Raw genomic sequence first — 20,810 nt, forward strand, 5'->3', positions numbered from 1 at the left:
TATTTTCAACACAATTTTCTTATGCACTTTTAACTAAATCAATTTAAATAATTGAATGAAATAGATTTTTTATACAGTAAAAAGTAAAATATTTTCCAAAGTTGAAATTAAATTTATTACCTTCTTGTTTTGATAAATCTGAACTTAAAAGCTTTTTCCACAAAATGAATTATATATCACAATATATGATGTAAGGTGAGTTAGTAAGATATTATAAAATTTTATTATTTTTTTCCATCAAGAATTTATATATTTTTTATAAATTTTACTTTGTTTATCATCTGCAAAGGCATGGAAATGATTTAGTTTGTAAAATTCCTTTCAAAAAGAATGCAATTGTTATAATAGAGCATTGTTTCTTTTGTAGTTTGATCATAAAAGAAATACTGAAAGAATGTTTTTAAATCTTCCTTTTTTTTAATGATATTTTTGTATATGAAAAGCAGGGCTTGGCAGCCTGAAAATTAATTGTTTGGATGCTTTGACAATTTTTTTTAACATTGATTGTCCTAATTGGGTCAGGTTTAGATTTCCAGCAGCTTTTTAAAATTTAAAAATATTGCTTTCCCTTAGGCTTACAGGTGGCTGCTAAACCCTGATGAAAAAGGAAATTTTAAAAATTATAAAGAAATTTTATGTCTCCTTGATGTTGAAATGGATAATAACAGAGTGGAGCATCAGCCTGTGGAAATACCAACTAATGCTGATGATGATAACTGGTTCTATCATCAACAACAACTCAATTCCTCACAGACAGGCACAGACAAGTTTTAATTCATATGAATTAAAATATTTATAACTCCCATTTAAGCAAAATTTAATGAGCCTAGCTAAATTACTTTTAGATTTTAGAATTTATGAGATATATTATATACATTTTTTTTTTTACTGATATTTACTTTAAATCAAAGTAAAGTATCAGGTTCAATTTCATTTTTATGATGTATGTTAACCATCAGCTTATTTTGCTAAATTAAACTATTTTTTACTTGGAAAAGAATAAAATAATTTGACCTATTATAACATATCCCTGGAGCCTAAAACATTTGATCATTTCTTTCATTTAATACACCTAAAATTAAATTTTTTTCTGTGGCAGGATGGCCAACAACAAATTCTTCTGATGATTCTGAATATATGATGATGAGTGAAGTTGGCAACTATACACTTAGGGCTGTCAACACTTCTCTAGGAATACATTCTTTAAAGTTTTAGATACACTTGGTAAATAAATTGTTATCATGTGAAATAATTTTCTCATTGATATTAAAGTAAAGAATAGAGGGGGTAGGGGTTAAATAACTTTATGTTCACGGGGTGGCGACCCTGTGCTTGGATTCAATTGGTCTTCAATTGGGTCTTTGAATATCAGCCAATAGCGTCGGAAGCCAAAGCGCTTCAAAAGAGCAGAAAGCAATTTGACAGCAAAATAAAAAAGGTCCCAACCACTGGAACTAGGTAGTGGTCTAGGTTATACATCTATACCTATACATTTATTTTATGGACATTCAATTAAACCTAGTGTTCTAAACTTTAAAAACTCAAATATTTAGTTTAAATTGCAACACCATGCAGTTATAGCTGGAAATGGTGTAACTAAAAATATGCAGAATGTAAAAAATATTTAGGCTACACAACCTTAGTACCTGAACAAATATATAACATGACAGGGATTACCAATACAGTGCACTACGATTTTCTACATTAATGGTAGCAGTTCTATTCTAAAAGTTTTATGTGTTGATCGTCAGTTATTAAAAAATATCAAATATTGGACAACATGAATTATAATTATGGGTCTATTGAGTGATATAGAGGAACTTAAACTTTTAATGATAAATTCACTGAGTGAAAAAGTCTTTGATACTTCTTAGTTATTTTTTATTGAAATATATTTCGGTGGACATTGCACCCTCTTCAGTTTTGAGTTTAGTTGGATGTTAAAAGTAAACTTTTAATCTGAAAAAATCATATGATATTTAACAAATAATTTACCAAATTTGCCTAGAGATATTGTAATGTTTTAATTCAGTGTAGCCAGAAGACAAAGGTTAAACTTAACATTGCTTTATTTCGCCAGAAAGAAAGAAAGACGGACATCCTGTTACTTATTTTTACCTGTTGGTTAATGATACCAGGAGGAGGGGAACGGACAGAGGCCACAATAGTACCAACCTCGCTACGTTTGGATCCTGTCTACATTACGGTAAGGGAAACAGGGATATGTCAGTGGAGGATAAATTAACCAGTAGTTAGGGAACATTGGGATGTTTATTACACTAGTCCCCAACGTTTTCTTATTAGTTGGCTTAACAACTTTGGTTTCTTTTATTGTATTTAGATGAATTGATTGAGTGCACAAACGTTTCAACCACTAATTATAATCTAAAGAATGGGTAATTTTGTGTATCGTCAACTTATTGGATATTGTCTTATCCCTTCAGATCCACGAGAAATTGATCTTCCATAAATACTTTAATATGCCCATTTTTATATTTTTTCCAAGCAGTACAGTAAAATTAACTGAATTCAAAGGAATTTGGAAAATCCTTATTTTTTAATTACAAACATTCAGATTATAAAGGTGGTTTTACTCTATAATTAATCGTTTGATATAACGCCTCTTGTTTTGGATATCTTAATCCTTGTTTTTTTCAGTAACTCAATTAGGTTATTTTGGTAAGGAAAATAGTACATAATAATATGTTTTTTTTCTGAAATATGATTAATTTTCGATGCATAATCATATGTTGATATGATTTATTATGATACATTCTGTTTTTCTCTATTATAAAACATAGAAGTTGTCAATGTATACCTTATCCTATTATATAAAGTAATAAGGTTTTTCTGTCGGTAGCCAAAGAAATGCTGACCCAATTGTATTCTCTATTTATGGGTAGCTTAACTTAGTTTCGCCTAAAGTCATGGGATGGTTTTAAGCTGTGTTCTACCTGTCCCTACAATTTTGAATAGAGACCTCGTGTGCTAGGGGCACAGCTACTAGTGATTAATTACAAGCTAATAATATGTTTTGTCATATAAACAAACAAGGATTTCTTGCTTACTGACTTTTAAAATTCCATTTTTTCTTTTAATCCTGACCTTGGTGCAGTTGAAAAAACTAAACATCCTAAAGGCCAAAAGTTTGAGATAAAATTGCATATTATTGTGTTTTTATGGGGTTGGCTTTGTAAGATAAACAAACAAGTACAATGAAAACCACTATTAACGCTACAACTATTAAATGATACAAAGTAGAATTATATCTGTCCGTCCGTCTGACTGTATGTTCTTCTGAAGCTTAAAATATAGGTAACCACTAAATCTGAACGGATTACTAAAAAAAAATTCAAAAAAATATATCTTTATAGCTTTAAAAATAATTCTATATAGATACTAGTGGCGCAGCTAATAGTAATTTTGAACAAAAAAGATGTATTATCAATGTATTACATAAATTTAAAAGTTTTTTTTATTAATTTTTAGGTTTTTAGAGTATTATTTATAGAGTAGCAGCTTTCCTAGAAAGAGCACATTATAATATTTTAAACGTTTTTGAGTGAAAGATATAAGTTGAAAAATATTTTTTTTTATCAATTAATATTGTAATCTTGTTATTATTTGCTATTTATAAAGTTTTACTTTAAAAAAAACCTTGTCTGCCCGTCTGTCTGTATAAGGTCCTAGCTCTTTTTGTTATGTTAGACACGTTAGAATTGTCCCAAACTTTTCAACCTTTGCATAATGGTTCCTGTTTATAATAACAATCTAGCTTTGGTTTTATTAATGTTAACATCCTAGTTATTTTAGGTGTACCTGGTTTATCTGAATCTGATTATTCACTGTATTATTCCTCTATTCTCTCTAGGTGTACCTGGTTTATCTGACTCTGATTATTCACTGTATTATTACTCTATTCTCTCTAGGTGTACCTGGTTTATCTGACTCTGATTATTCACTGTATTATTCCTCTATTCTTTTTAGGTGTACCTGGTTTATCTGAATCTGATTATTATCTATTATTCCTCTATTCTCTCTAGGTGAACCTGGTTTATCTGAATCTGATTATTCACTGTATTATTTCTCTATTATCTCTAGGTGTACCTGGTTTATCTGAATCTGATTATTCACTGTATTATTCCTCTATTATCTCTAGGTGTACCTGGTTTATCTGACTCTGATTATTCACTGTATTATTCCTCTATTATCTCTAGGTGTACCTGGTTTATCTGACTCTGATTATTCACTGTATTATTCCTCTATTATCTCTAGGTGTACCTGGTTTATCTGAATCTGATTATTCACTGTATTATTCCTCTATTCTCTCTAGGTGTACCTGGTTTACCTGAATCTGATTATTCACTGTATTATTCCTCTATTCTCTCTGGTCCTACCCCAAACGTAAGAGTCCCAAACGTCAGAGTGGACAAACGCAAGAGTCCCAAACGCAAGAGTCCCAAACGCAAGAGTCCCAAACGTCAGAGTGGGACAAACGTCAGAGTGGGACAAACGTCAGAGTGGACATTGCTTAAGTAAAACATCAGAGTCTATGCTATTTTAATTATATGACAAAAAATAGACAGTTAGGCCCCCTAGCCTGCCTAGCCGCGGGCGCTCGGCCCCCTAGCCTATAACCTAACCTAACCTAATCATAAAGAAAATGACTCTGGCTGCAGCACTCAGCACCCTGGCCTACCACTCTGACGTTTGGGACTCTTGCGTTTGTCCACTCTGATGTTTTTCCACTCTGACGTTTGGGACTCTTACGTTTGTCGTGGAACCTTCTCTCTAGGTGTACCTGGTTTATCTGACTCTGATTATTTACTGTATTATTCCTCTATTATCTCTAGGTGTACCTGGTTTACCTGAATCTGATTATTCACTGTATTATTCCTCTATTCTCTCTAGGTGTACCTGGTTTACCTGAATCTGATTATTCACTGTATTATTCCTCTATTCTCTCTAGGTGTACCTGGTTCATGTGAATCTGTTTATTCACTGTATTATTTCTCTATTCTTTTTAGGTGTACCTGGTTTATCTGAATCTGATTATTCACTGTATTATTCCTCTATTCTCTCTAGGAAAGTAAATCTATTGCCATCCATCGTCCGTCCATTAAAGTAAAACAATTGGGAAAAGGATTTAATAAATGTATATCCCAACCCCGTGGACCCAGTGCCACTTTTAATTGGGTCTTTGAATATCAGCCAATAGAGTCGGAAATATTAACGCAGCAAAGAATCTACAATAGAGCAGAAAGCAATTTTTCACAGTAGCTTTTGTTTAAGTTATGTTAGGGTATTGCCCGCAGGGTTAGGCAATTGGCCTTGCGGCGTTAGAGCCCACCACTGCACAGGGGCTAGAAATAGGAGAGAAGCTAATGTGAAAATATGATAAAACGCCCCTTAAGAGACTTTTTTTACGAAAGGGACTATACCCCATTTACCAAATATTATGGTCCATTATTTTTATTAAGTACTGCAGAGTTCAATTTAAAGGAAAAAAAAGAGAAATACAAACCATTCCCTATTGAAAGTTTTTATGTTTTAGAGCATTACAGAAAGACTTACTGACAAAGTATAAGGAGCAGAAAGAACACATGATAATCAAAGATAACACTGGAGTAAAATAAAAAAAATCCTTTTCATAGAATTACCCACAGACAGACTGACACAGTGAATTATAAACTGGATCCTCTTCATTATAGGGAATCTTTACATAACAATTCAGTAATCTATCTTTAATAGCAGTCCATAATTCAAGTTGTCGCCCTGACGTTTTCTAACAGACGTTCGGACATTTTGAATGATAGAGTATCTTCGCTATTAAAAATAATTAACGAACCTAATCTAAATAGTCATATTTGTAATGGTCTTTTTTGACCACAAATTATCAGTTAAAACTATAAATGGCGGGGAGGGAGAAAATGTCCAGTATATGGAGCTTTTAATTGATTTTTAAGAGGTAACACAGCAACGCTATCATTTTTTACTCCTCCTTGTTTTCTGATGTAATGTGTATATTTTAAGAACGGTCTTTTCGCCATTTACACTGAATATAAATGGTAATTTTATACAGGGATTTTTCCCTGCAATTTTGGAAGAGGCACACCTATTACTTTTTTTATTTAATTGATAAAAAAGGTTTGGAACGCCCCTCGCCATTCCAACAAATAGCTTTAAAAATGACTTTTAGACATGTCAGTTCATCAAAATTTAGGAATAAAAAATTACTGTATCTAATTGTCGCATATCAAGCACTGATTTTATATCAGTGCTCGGCAGCCGCGCGTTAGCCGCCTGTAATCATCAGGAAAATCATTATTTTAAAATTAAAAGAAAAAACAGCTGGAAGTCTAAACCTGAATATTGCAATCCATGTTTTAAAAAAAATCAAAGCATAAAAACGGGTTAAAATTTGAGGCTTAGTCGTGGGTGACGCGCAGCTGCCGAGCCCTATTTCATATTAAGTAGTATATATATTCTCCATTCTTATTACCATAGGCGTCCAAGAGGGGGGGTAATGGGCCATTTGGCACCCCCAAACGATTTTGGGGGTGCCGTAGGCACCCCCAAAATTTTTTGAACAATACCCCCCCCCAAAAAAAATTACCCCTACCTTGGGAGTGCCGTAGGCACCCCCAACGATTTTGGGGGGGGTAATTCCCCCCCCCCCAAATTAATGTTCTTTAAAAAAAAAATTTTGTGGGGGGGTATTTACCCCCCCAAATTGAATGTTCTTAAAAAAAAAATTTTACTGAAAAAAGTCATAGTGTTACTCGAGCCTAATGTTTCAATTAAATCAGATCTTGAAGACGACATTTAAACCGGCTTCCAAAAAACAGGTTTCTTACGAATACGTTCATAGCAGACAGATTGTTATTGTTTACAAATTTCATCATACACGCTAAACGAGAATAAAAAAGTGAAGTTATATTTTAATTGAAAAAAAAGATTTAAAGTTATTGGGCCCCGCAGGGGCTAGAAATAGGAGAGAAGCTTGTGTGAAAAAAACGAAGAAACGCCCCTTAAAGAGCGTTGCCACAAAAGGGACTATACCCCAATATAGTCCAACCAGTTAAAACAGTTCTTAACCATGATAACAAAAAATTTAATAGTTTGATCATGTTTTATTTGCTTGGGCCTTTATAAGGGCTAAAACCATCCCGGGGATCTATGATGTAATTGCAAAGCACTGAAGATTCCATAAAATAGATACCTAACTAAATTAAATATTTCATTAAATAATGAAAAAGAATTTCTATAGGCGATTTCTTTTGGGAGGATGTCAGGGTGTCTCAAAACTAGTTATAAAACTTACCAGGACCTATAAGACGCTTCACTTTAAAGTATAATCATATTGGTTCATTGGTTAGTGAGTTAATTATTGTATTTTTATGTTCTAAAGAATGAGATACTACTATATATTTGAATAGTAGTGGCGCCCTTAGCATCTATGAACTCGTGTTTTCTAAAGGGCAAAAAGGGAGGAGAAAAATAGCCTAAAACCACTCAAAGGATTGACCTATAATAGTGTGGAACCATCATGGGATCTATGTGAAGCTTTCCTAAAAAGGAGAACTCAGTATTAAAAGTAATGAAATCTGAAGCTATAGTCAAATAAACCTTACTTACTACTTTATGTTATAGGATAGTACTTATTAACTTAATAGATTAGGTAGGTGCTTTTTTTACATAATTAAATTACCCCCCCCAAAAATTTACCCCCGGGGTAAATTAGTTTGGGGGGGTAATTACCCCCCCCAAAAATTTTACCCCCGGGGTAAATTAGTTTGGGGGGGGTAATTACCCCCCCCAACAGATTTGGGGGGAGTATTTACCCCCCCCCAACAGACTTTAGGGGGGGTAATTACCCCCCCCCAATCAAATTTTACCCCCGGGGTAAAAATTTTGGGGGGGGTAAAAAAAAATTTCGGCGCGCTTCGCGCGCCATTTTACCCCCCCCAAACACGAATTACCCCCCCCCCTAAAATTTTTTACCCCCCCCCCAAAAAAAAAGCTTGGACGCCCCTGCTTATTACCATACATTTTAAAAATTAAAAGTGAAGCTTGTATAAAATAAGATTTTGTACATCAAACAACGGTATAGACTTACAACTTTTGTATCATTTCTTGTGATCGATTATTCCCTTAAACATCGAAAAGAATTTTCTATAAAAACATATCCCTTATTTTTTATATAAACTGACGAATTTTTTCCTAGCTGTCCGTAGGGGGCTTTAACCCTAATGGGCATAAATTCGTGGGCTTCCCAAAACCAATATTACCTAACCAAACCTGACAAAAATAATAAACAAATCAACAAAAACTTCTAAAAAACCTCCTCACCTCCCAAACTTTCTTTTCAATATGTTTGAAAATGAGGTTGGAGGAGGGGGGGGGGGGGGTGTGCTCAACAAGCTCCAGCATTTCTCAGTATTGAATAAATACAATAGGTACTTTTTAAGATTTTACATGCATTTTTTTTACATAATTGTTCTTTTAATATTGTAAATATTTAAAACAATAAATCAGCCAATAAAAAATTTATTATCAAGGAGAAAAACAAAAGCATTTTGTTTCATTTCATAATATTATTTCTCACAAAAAAAACAATTTTTTTCATCCAATAGAAAAAATAGATATTGTTTATTTAACCAAGGAAAATTCTGTCCATAATTAGATATTAAAACATGAATCTGTCAATAAATCACAATAATCGCTTTTTCTTACAGTTGAAGTGATTAATGTTGTGCACAATATTGATGTAAATAAGTCGATTTTATGTCAGTTTCAACCCATGGATTTTTAGGGATAAAACAGCGGACAATAAATTTATCTACCAAAATTATCTTTTCTGTAATTTTAAACCATTGCATTGGTTGATAAGTGTGGACATTGCTAGTGTGTACAATGCCATCAAAATTTGTTAAAAGTTTCAAACAAACGATTGAGAGAAATTTCTATCTTCATTAAATTTCTAAAGCAATTGTATTTTTCCCCTCTATCCATGAACATTCAGGCTTAATAGAGGCCACAGTTCGTTCGAAGGTGCTTTGACTTTTGTGTCAGAAATTTAAAAATTTTGAACAAGTTTGCTTTTATGAAGTCTTTCATAAAACCTCTCTATATATGATTTATTTAAGGCTGAATTTCCGTGACCTTAGCAAAGCAACTGATAAAAATGGCCATGAATTAACTCACTTCAGGAGTGGTTTTATGAAGAACTTTATAAAATCAAACTTGTTCAAAATTTTAAATAAATAATCTTTGCTTTTCTTGTCATGATTATGCGGTAACTCCTAGGGGAGGAAATTGAACTTGAAATTTTCAAATCTAATTTTCTCAAAAACGGCTGCATTTTTGATTTTATTGAAAATTGAAATTAAGTTACCTAACCTAGGGCAAAGAAATGCACTATGTCCCAATTTAGGTTCTGACACAAAAGTCAAAGCACCTTCGAACGCACTGTGAGGCATGCAGCTACCACACTTCTTAAATTTTAAACAATAATATGAATTAAGACATTATGTATGTGTTTAAACAGAATAAGAATCTATAATAATTTCTTTCAAATTCCTTTTGATTGTTCTCCCAAAAATGGAAACGCAGGTTTTTTTTTCTTTTGGGATACCTTGCACAATCACATAATCATGGATGGCAATAAATATTTTTGATATTCTAGTGCTGTTGAATACTGCAGTTTATAGACAGGTATAGTTTTTTTAAAAAAAGATTATAATCTACTCATTTTATCAGCTGCTAATTGAGATATACTTCTTATATCCTATTTTATAAAGTAGTAAGGTTTTTTTTGTCTTTAGCTTTATTTTTCAATAACTACTGAACCGAATGAGTTAATCTTTATAGAGAAGTTGCACATGTGTCCCGTGATGGATTTTGGCTACTTTTCTGTCCTTCAAATACAGAGCTCTATGATGTTTGGTGTCACAGCCGCTAATATCTTACAGAGATTCCTATAGCACACAGAAACGTACTTTTACAACTCATTAGTCCATACGTTTGAATAATAGATATCCGCCTGTGTACATTGTAATTGATCGGTGGTAAAATGTATGTTTAAAATTAATTTGTATTGTATGACGTAATTTTTTACTAGGCACTATAAGCTGCTTTTCACATACTGATTTAAAAATCTAACACACTCAGCCAGTTTTCAACTTTAGACATAAATGAACATTGAACATGTTCATCCTTGTTATAAGAACTTTTTTTCAGCTTACTCATTGTTTACTAAATAGAATGCTATTTTGTGAACAATGTATGTAATAATCTCTTTATTATTATCAGGAATAGAAGGAAAAAGTAATTTGTTGAAAATTGAAAGGGTTGAAATTGAAAAGTGGGGCAACATTGGCTGTTTATTACACTGGTCCCCAAAGTTTTATTTTTCTTATTTGTTGGATTAATTACTGATTTTGATTAATTGGTTCATTAAGTTGAGTGTCCTACAGAATGCGTAATTATGTGTATCATCCTTGGGGATGAACGTCAATTTATTGTCCATTGTCTAATCCTATTAATTCCCTGAAAGATTCCCCTGACAAATATTTTTCTTATTTTACATAAAACTAAAGAATTAATTGGTTGAAAATTGTTTTTGTAAGTTCTGTGAAAATTCCCCAGACCAATAATTTTCTTAAATACCCTAAAACTAGAATGTAAATGGATCTTAATGATTAATACATAAATTGATGTACAACCTCAATTAAGATATGCAAACTTACCCCTTCTGTAGAGTGCAATTATGATGGAAGGGTTTAAAAACACAAAGCAATCAAGATTTTTATAAAAGTTTGCAAGTTTTTAAAGCCAATGAATAAGAGAACGTATTTTAAAACTTTTAACATACAGTCGACTTTTTTGCCTCCTTACTTATGGATGCTGTTTCTTTCTGTTTATTTTTATACCAATGATTTTTTCCATTATTCCTGCTGATATTACATACAACAAAGTATTTTTTATTACTTTTTTTTCAACAAAAATTTTTCTTGCATTACATATACACTTATGTAATGATACTTTGAATGCAATTCTTTGGATGAATAATTAGTACCTTTGTAAATACAAGGAGATACGGAAAGTGTCATGTGTGACGTCATAAAAATACGTCTAAATCCATATATTTTTTAGGGATCTCCACTTCTCCTCTCATACTTCTTAGATCTATTTTTATGACGTCACACATGACACTTTCTGTATCTCCAAATACAAGGATTGTAACGGAATTAAAACTGAGTTTTTAAGCAGATATTAATTTATGATAGGAAATCAAGAATTTTACATTTATCTTGAATAGCAGCTGAGAAAATCAAAACTGTTCTATGATCATTTATAATACCATCTCTATCTTCTGTCTATCTGTCTGTCTATCTATCTATCTATCTATCTATCTATCTATCTATCTATCTATCTATCTATCTATCTATCTATCCATCTATCTATCTATCTATCTATCTATCTATCTATCTATCTATCTATCTATCTATCTATCTATCCATCTATCTATCTATCTATCTATCTATCTATCTATCTATCTATCTATCTATATATCTATCTATCTATCTATCTATCTATCTATCTATCTATCTACCTATCTATCTATCTATCTATCTATCTATCTACCTATCTATCTATCTATCTATCTATCTATCTATCTATCTATCTATCTATCTATCTATCTATCTATCTATCTATCTATCTATCTATCTATCTATCTATCTATCTATCTATGTAGATGAGAAAGGTGAATGATATTGGAGGACAGGAGTCTAGAAGTGAACTGCATAGAAGAGAAACAAGGCAGCTTTCTTAGATAATTTACATTGCAATAGCTAGAAAAACAAAATTAAAGAATTTAGAATCTGGGAGGAAGTTGTTTGATTTATACGTCTATACAGTATACATACTTATGAATATTCATTTCTTGTACAGTTGTTAGTCGTCTTCATGACACAAACTTCTCCCAGGTTTTCTGCCATTTTTACAGCTGGCAAAAATAAAGTTACAGAGCAGTTTTTGGGACAGTAAGATTATTTGTTTTTGTCAATTTTAATTTCCAAAATTTATCCGATTAACTCAGACAACATTATTAATTGCTCCAACAATTATATACCCTTCTTACCTGTTTTTAAACAAAAGTATTTCCCTTATTTCTTACTTCTAATGTAACGCCATCGATATTTGAACGTCTTCAGAATGACGTAGTGTTTCTCAGATTTGACCAGGATATCTTTTAGTAATAAATCCAGATATATTATAGCTGCTCTACAAAAAAGCGTGCATTTATGTAAAAATTCTTAATGTATTTTAGATATTTTTACTTAGAGAGTATATTTCTTTGGAATTTTTGCAATGTGAATACTTTTTAACTTGTGTATGTTCTTATGTCCGTCGGTACGTCAAACATTTAGTAAGTTTGACAGAATACAAACAAAGATTATAAATTGTTTTAGATTGGGCGAAATATCTAAAAATGGAATATGTTGTATATTTTAAACATAACTACTTAAACTATACATTCTAGTAAAAAAAACACTGCCTTGGTGATCAAATATTACGTCACTTAGTTATTACGGCGCTTCTTATGCATATAATCTTTCTGTTTTTTTTTTTGTAAATTCAATCTAGATAAAATAGTCATGCATTATTTATAGTTTGCAATAGTATTTATTGCAATATATATATACTAGCGGCTTCGCCCCTAGCCTCTAGGGGCTTTGCCCCAAGAGGTGATAAAAAAAATAATATTTATTGTTTTTAGTGAGAGAATGTTGCTATTCTTTCATTCAAAATAAATGCTGGAATAAAAAATATTTTTTAACAAAGGACCTAGGAAATCTTCAGCAAATAAAAAAAAAAAAAAAAAAAAAAAATGGGGGGGGATTTTTGGTTTTTGGGGGGGTTGGGGGTGTCCCACCCCCCAAGAAAATAGCTTAAAACCACCACAGGACCAATAGGTATATACCCTGAAGAGTAGAATCCGATCGGTTCAGTGGTTACAGAGATCTTAAGCTTCAGACGGACGGACAGACGGACGGACGGACAGACATCAAGCTACTTTGTATTATAGATATACATATATACTAGAGGCTACTTTACTATCGGCTTCTAGGGACACTTAATAGAAGAGAGGGGGGATAAAGGTCGACCCTCAATTTTCTAGATCCTTCGGTACTGAAGGGATAAAAAGTAAAGTTTGGATGTGCTGAATTTTAATTTCCAAATGTGTACGCAGTTTTCGCGGTTTTTCCTCATCCTATCTCAATATTTATTACTAGCTAAAAAAGCTTCAAACTTAAAAAAAAAAATTTTAAATTAAAGTTTTGAATGTATAAATAGTTTATACGTTCAAAATTTTGAAAGTTTGGAAATTTGAAAAAATGTGGCATGATTGTCGATTGAAAATGAATTGATTAAGTTAAAAAGATTATCGAGAATATAAAGTTCTATTGCTTTTAAAAACTATATTTCCTTACTTTGAAAAATGGTTCTAGGCCTTTTGATATACTATATGTATATGCATTGGGTATACCTTTAGAAATAGTTTAGGCTATTGTATGCTATAATGAAAAGTGCATAGTATAAAAACAAGGATGACAACAACCTAATGACTAAAACAATAAAAATTAACACTTACAGAAAAGCAACGACGCTTATGTGTATTATTTGAAATATTAATGAATAAATTATCAGTGCTTTCCCTCAAACTTACACCCCAACCTCCCTTTTTAAAGTTTTAAAAATAAAGGGACCAGGGTAGGGTTATTATTTCTCCTCGGAAAGCCCTGATCCTACGGGACAACCCAATACTCAATATAACCTAACTTAAAGTAAAAATCAAACGAAAACTAATTCCTCTTACTTTAAATTTATCTATTGGTCCTGTGGTGATTTTAAGCTACACCCCCAACCCCCCCAAAAAATAAAAATTCCCCCCCCCCCAAAAAAAAAATAAAAATTACCAAGGATTTCACGAGTTAGAAGTTTGTTAAAGTTTGGTTGGTAAGAAAATGTTTGGCTGCAAAGTTGCAGATTTAAATCAGGGATTGACAGCCGTTTTATCTGGATAAAATTGGTTCTGCTGCCATAGACGTCTAGGGGGAGGGGGGGTAACGGGGTGGTTACCCCCCCCCCCAAATAAAAAAATGCCTCTATAAAATAAAGATTACCCCCCCCAAATGTGCCGTAGGCACCCCCAAAAATTTTTATTTTCAAAATTTTAACCCCCCCCCCCAAATAAAAAAGCTTGAACGCCCCTGTCTGCTGCCGTTGTAATTTGTCCACAATGTACTGTACTGTGTTGGACGTCAGTTGCGGTCCACAATGGACGCACGAATTTATACTTTGTAGAGAAGCTTCGCTCTGAAATCATCCACAACAATTTCACAAGTATCGGTTCAAAGCTTTAACAAAACTAAATAATTATTCGGCTACACTACATAATAAATGTTAATTTGAAGAGTTTTTCCAAATTAAACCTTTACATGAAACCACATCTAACATCAAAATCAAGTAGTAAAATAAAGAAGTAATTCTAAAAAGTAGATAGAATAACGTTATTATGCATGACCTCAACTTGTTTTACTCTTCTACTTTCTCTAAATTATCTATGACATCTTTAGGTAATTCCCTATGTTTGAAAGTTAGACCATTGAACTCCCCTTTACCTTTATATTAAAGTAGAGGATGTCTGTCTCTTTGTACCGAATTATCTCGCTTACCGCTGAACCGATATGTTTTACCATCTCAGGAGAAATTGCCCCTAGAAAAAAAATTATCCCTCCCTCCAAAAAAATAATTATAAAAAAACTAAAATTTAATAGAGGGAGGGTTGGGAAGGTGGGATCGAACATAACCCCCCCCCCCCAAAAAAAAAAAAAAATCTCGGCCTGAAATAAAAAAAATCTTTTCCTTGAGGGTTTCTTAACCTGTAGGGGGCTATAAAAGCCCCTAAACTTAATTTTCAAAAAGCATTAAGGTAGATTTTTCAAGAATGTAATAAAAAAGAAGGGAGTGGGGGTGGGATTTCAGTGGTCTACATGTCAAACCCTGGGAAACCGCCCATCTTTTTCCTAAAACAGACTATTCCCCTCAGATTTGTTGATTTTGTTTTTGCCTGCTTACAAAGTTTAGGAAATCTCTCTTTTTGTGGAAATCTCCAAGGCTTAGACAAAGTGATAGAATGTAGTTGAGACAAGGAAAAGTAGGTAAGCAACAGCAACCAAACAACATTTTCTATTGAAGGAGAAATGTAAAATTAAATCTAAAATTTTTATTTCATGTAAACATGAATTTTTGGCTTTCTTAAAATTTGCCAATTAACATGAAAGTTATTCTTATGTTGAAATTAAAGTAAAAGAAAAGAGTGGTCAAGATCTATAACTTTCCCTACAAGGATAAGGACCCTGGTCGATTTTGTGTTGGATCTTTGAATCTGATAGGTAAATTTCAAGATTCTGGAATTGTAACAATGTCAGGTCCATACAAGAGAACAACAGGCTAAATGTGAACTAAAATATTTTTAAATATAATTATTGATCTTATAAATTGACACTAACCTAATAGAACATAGATTTTTGATGTTTTGTCACCACTTTAACCCTTCAGTGAAATACTAATTAAAACATTGAAAATTAAAAATAAAAGCTTCTAACAACTTAATTGAGAGAGAAAAGATTAATACAATCATTTTTGTCTGCTGCTAAAAGGTCCTTGCTGATTGGGGGAGATAGTTATCATGAATATACATTATACATCTATACTGCAGTATGTTGACCATCATCCGACACACAGACTTTCCCAGGAAAAGAGTAGCTTTGATGACCTTTTGGGGACTTGATGACTCTTTGTGTGCAAGTCCTTTCCACGCCACCTTGAACATACTCTGGGTTTTGAATTGCAGTGTATATTACCAACTCTAGAAGTCCTAACTGCATGGTAATGAGTTGCGCCTGTTATAAGCCGGGGCATTCCCCCTCTAATTATTTATGTCGCGCACCTGACATAGCAGCAGTAGGCACCTTTTTTAATGTCTCCCCGACAACAAGTAGATTCCCTACGTGTTAGGCCACAGTCCCAGAAAAAGTGTAACCTTGCTGCGGATAATAGACTCTTGGCATTGATTACACAACATTTTTGCAGCAGACTGATAGATTCCAATCTGTACAAATAAAAAAATACAGGGTAGACATTTTTTTGTAAATGATCATTACTTTCTTGATTTTAAGATCAGTTAGAGCCGTTACTGTGCCATACTGAAAAATCATGTATCGTATACATGTAAATGATAACATACTAACAAAACTGGAATTAATATCATAATTTTTCTTTTTACTTTCTGAGGAAAGCCTTCGATAATACGAGGCGATAAATAACTATTCCTAGCAATTTTTTATTGTATAAGATGCTCACAAATGACTAATTCTAGAATATATTCACAAAATGGTTATAAAAATCTATAAAAATAATTGGGAATAGTCTTTTTCGTAACATCGCCCCATAAGGGGCGATTCGTTGTATTATTAAAATGTTTTTTTCTAGGTTATTTTATTTTAGGTTAGGTTATATTGGGTTAGGTGATTGGCCCAGCAGGGGCTAGAAATAGGAGAAAAGCTACTGTTAAAAATACGAAGAATCGCCACATAAGGTGCGATGTTACAAAAGGACCATACACAAATAATTTTATCTGAAACCATTTAAAATATAACACACTGTATACCCTTACATGACAGTATATTGTTAACACATCAAAGACATGCATAAATATTGGGGTTATTCTAGCTAAACATACAGAAACATAAAATTCTAGCTAAGCCTACAATGAATCTACAAAATCACAGTATTCTTTGGAATTATTTGTAAATTCAGATTTGTACTAAGAAACATACTAGTATGGATTTCTGTTCATTGGTAACGCCAGCCAATGTATTTTTATATGTCTTAAATCGTGTATTTATAAGTGTAGAAAAAATGAAAACAGCTCTTGTGCTTTTTTATATAGTTGTGCATTTATGATTTAAAAGTTACTTTAATGTTAAAAAAATTAAATTGTGGACATGCATGTTAAATATCAAAACATATCCCTTTCGTGGCAACGCCTCATAATGGGAGCTTCGTCTTATTTTTACATTAGCTTTTAATAGACTATTTCAAGTTAGGTTAGGTTAGGTGATTTCCCCACGACGTTTCGCCCCTTAACAGGCGTTGTCACGAAAGGGACTATACCCGATTATTCTTTTTTATTTTAAACTCCTACTATTACTCATATATAACATACTGTAACATGTTATACACTTTTTCATAATATTTTAGGAATTTTTTGTTGCAAAATTTACCCATACATATTTATCTTTGACATGAGAATATTGCACTTGTCAAATTCCTATCTGACAATATAAATATAAACAAGGTTGACAACTTTCCAAAAAAGCAGTGACACCCCCCTGACTGAAACCAAAATCAAGGAGCGTGTAAGCTTTAGGGGGGTGTGATATAAAAACAAGAAGGTTGTTATTTTATTGTCAGTGGGGCTGGATACATCTCCCTACACAATTATCCGGTAAATTTACGCTTGGATTTTTAACTTTCACCCCTTTGGCTATGTTAGTTGGTTGTATAGGGGAGTGAAGACCATTATATTTGGGGATGTTGGGGGTGCATCCACTTAATATTACCCTAGTGTGGATACATCCTTTACACCCTACTTCTCTACACCTCTACATTATTTAAAGTCTGAAAAAATGTATGAATCCACTCAAATTACTTTAATGTACTTAAATTGGACATACTTACATTTTAAGCCTTGATTTTAAAATGCCTTGCAAATAATATTGTTCATAATGGCCTTTTGAATCAACAACCTAAAAATCTAGTAAATAGGATTATATTAAATGAAATATTGTTTTTAATATAGCTAAAAATCATCATGTTTAAAATGGATGTATGGATTTTATGGTAAAAATTTTAATATGAAATCTAATAAGAAAGCTGGTCGTTTAGGCTCAGTCAAGTATCTCTTCTTATTGTCGTGGGTAAGATTTATTTATTATTCATTTTTCTATGCCACTAGAGCCGCCTAGCAGACATTTAAATTATTATTTTTATATTTTTTGGCAATTTATGTTGGGATGCTAGTGGTACCCTCCCCAAAAATAGTTAAAAACCTGCCCTGGGCCTATAAATTTACACTGTGAAAAAGAACCATATCGGTTCAGCGGATAACGAGATCCTTGGGTATAGACAGAAAGACAAAGATCTTGTTACTTTATTATTAGAACTAGCGGCTTCGCCCCTAGCCTCTAGGGGCTTTGTCCCAAGAGGTAATTATAAAAAATTAAGTACCTCTGCCACCACCATATTTTAAATTAACTGCCTTAAAAAAATTGGGGGAGGAAGGGATTTTTATTTTTTGGTGGGTTGGGGGTGTCCCACGCCCCAAGAAAATAGCCTAAAACCACTACAGGACCAGTAGGTATATTCCCTGAAGAGTAGAATCCGATCGGTTCATTGGTTACCAAGATCTTAATGGACGAACAAACAGACAGACGTACAGACATCATTCTACTTTATAGATCAAACCCCTCCCCCTGGCAAATGATCCAAATATTCATTTTCATTTGAATGCTCATAGATTTACTTGTAGAATGAGTAGTAACTGTATAACTAGTTATGGACAGACATATGAATGCAATTTTATTATAGAGTACCCTCCCTACATAAAAGTTGCAGGGAGGGAGGGGACATTGGACTGTTTATTAAACTATTCCCCAAATTTTTATTATAATGTTCTCTTATTCGTTAAATGAAGGGACTTTTATTGAATTTTAATTGGTTGAATAAAACTAAAAATGAATAATTTTTCATTATTTTTAGTTTTCATAATATGCCATTCCATCCGCTGGATACCCAACATGTATGAACTCAATTCCTTGAACAGCGATACAAAGGTAGGTCAACTTTTTCAAACTATGGCTTCGAAACCGATTAATATCCGCTGTAAAAGAACCGGTTCTAAGCCATACTGGAAAATCATGTATCGTATCGTATTATATCCAGTTTTCTACGAATATAAAAATGTGCAATCATAATATAAAAACAAGTTTTGTTATTGCATGCCTTCGGCCTTGGGAATGTATAACAATTCATCGGGCAATGTATTATCCCTTTAGATTACTGTAAAAATTGGTACTTTCTTCATCTACATAATTTTACTTACTTAACCAATAGATACATTACCCTAGATGATTAATTAGACGCAATAATCCATCCAAAATAGAATAACATATTCATCGCATTTTCATAATATTGCAAAACCTGAAATTTTCCAATTTTTACCGATGTCATCTCTCGAAGTTTTATTCTCCATCTCTTTTTTAAGGGTTTTCTTGGGTCATCTCAAAAAACGCCTATCTCAAAAAACGCCCATCTCAAAAAACGCCTATCTCAAAAAACGCCCATCTCAGAAAACGCCTATCTCAAAAAACGCCTTTTTCATAAAATGCCCACTACATTTAAAAAAAATAAAGCCTAATTTATAACTAGCATTTAATAGAATAATAAAATACTTGTCATTCATGATCTCTTATTTAAAACACAAATAAACAGTTACCAAATCAACCAGTCAATATACTATGTAAAAAGAAGGATGAAATGGTAAACTAAAGAGTAGCTGCTATATTAAGAGAATAGGGAAGGTTTAAATAAATGGAAAATGGGGGATGGGAGAAAATTATTGGAGGGAGAACTTATTAGAGGAAAGGGTTTGATTATTAAAGGTTATTCAAAAGTACATCATTTTTTAATCTAATAAAAATATGATGGAATATAGGGATAAGACATTAAAATAACCTCACCCTATTTTTTCCCCAAAATTCATCAACTATGGAAAGTAAAATCTAAAAAAAATGTTAAATTGCTTTATAATTTATAATAATTATTCTAAACAAATCTTTTTTTTTGAGGAACAGCTATATAATTCTGATAATATTAAAGCATATCAAACTCAATAAATAATTTGTATATTATTTGTGTATGTTAATAATTATAAAACATGAATCTAAAATTTCTTTTAAGCATAATAAAAACTAGAACAAAATTTTGTGTTTTCCAAACTATTTATCCTTTCCTTACACCCTACCCAAATTTCACAACCCTATTTTGAAATTCACCCAACCCAAATTCCACATTATCTTTATGAATATCTCTTAACAAATTTACTAGGTTTAGTCAAGTTTACAATATTTCAACTTGATGTTCTCTTAATTTATGATATAAGGTCAAATGATAAAGAAGATAAATAAGAAGTATGCTTTATACAGCTAATAGTTGTTCATATTATTGTAATATCTGAAAAGTAAACTTGGTTGTTTGCAGTAGATATAAAAAATAAAGAAACTTCAAACATGAATTAACTAGGTAAAAGTTTTTGTTATTTAATTGTGATCAATTTTCAAAAAGCAAACCTTTAGTATGTTGTTGCTCAAAATGCTTAAAAAAATAAAAAGTGCCTAAGGAATGTACAAGAGTGACATTATACTTCAGGGATAGATATTTCAATAAGAAGATTTATAATGTACATATTGTACAATATTCACAATACCTTCTTAAACTGACATGTTTTACTACAAGACAATTTTTAAAAATGTAGTAGGCATTTTATGAAAAAGGCGTTTTTTGAGATAGGCGTTTTCTGAGATGGGCGTTTTTTGAGATAGGCGTTTTCTGAGATGGGCGTTTTTTGAGATAGGCGTTTTCTGAGATGGGCGTTTTTTGAGATAGGCGTTTTC

The 20,810-nt window shown here is 32.3% G+C and overlaps 1 protein-coding gene across 1 annotated transcript in view; it reads left to right on the forward strand.

Moving 5' to 3' along the window:
• Window positions 1-2,136: 2,136 nt before the first annotated feature.
• The window catches only part of LOC145331763 (uncharacterized), a 31,144-nt gene continuing 12,470 nt past the window's right edge, over window positions 2,137-20,810 (forward strand). The window contains exons 1-6 of the mRNA XM_080176602.1: window positions 2,137-2,206; window positions 4,276-4,333; window positions 9,689-9,717; window positions 11,762-11,826; window positions 18,025-18,056; window positions 18,898-18,971. Coding sequence (XP_080032728.1) covers window positions 11,762-11,826; window positions 18,025-18,056; window positions 18,898-18,971 — 171 coding nt within the window. The 5' untranslated portion in view covers window positions 2,137-2,206; window positions 4,276-4,333; window positions 9,689-9,717. The remainder of the gene's footprint in view (window positions 2,207-4,275; window positions 4,334-9,688; window positions 9,718-11,761; window positions 11,827-18,024; window positions 18,057-18,897; window positions 18,972-20,810) is intronic.

This window comes from Acartia tonsa, chromosome 11 (assembly GCF_053477335.1).
Source record: "Acartia tonsa isolate MP-2025a chromosome 11, ASM5347733v1, whole genome shotgun sequence".
NCBI lineage: Eukaryota > Metazoa > Arthropoda > Copepoda > Calanoida > Acartiidae > Acartia > Acartia tonsa.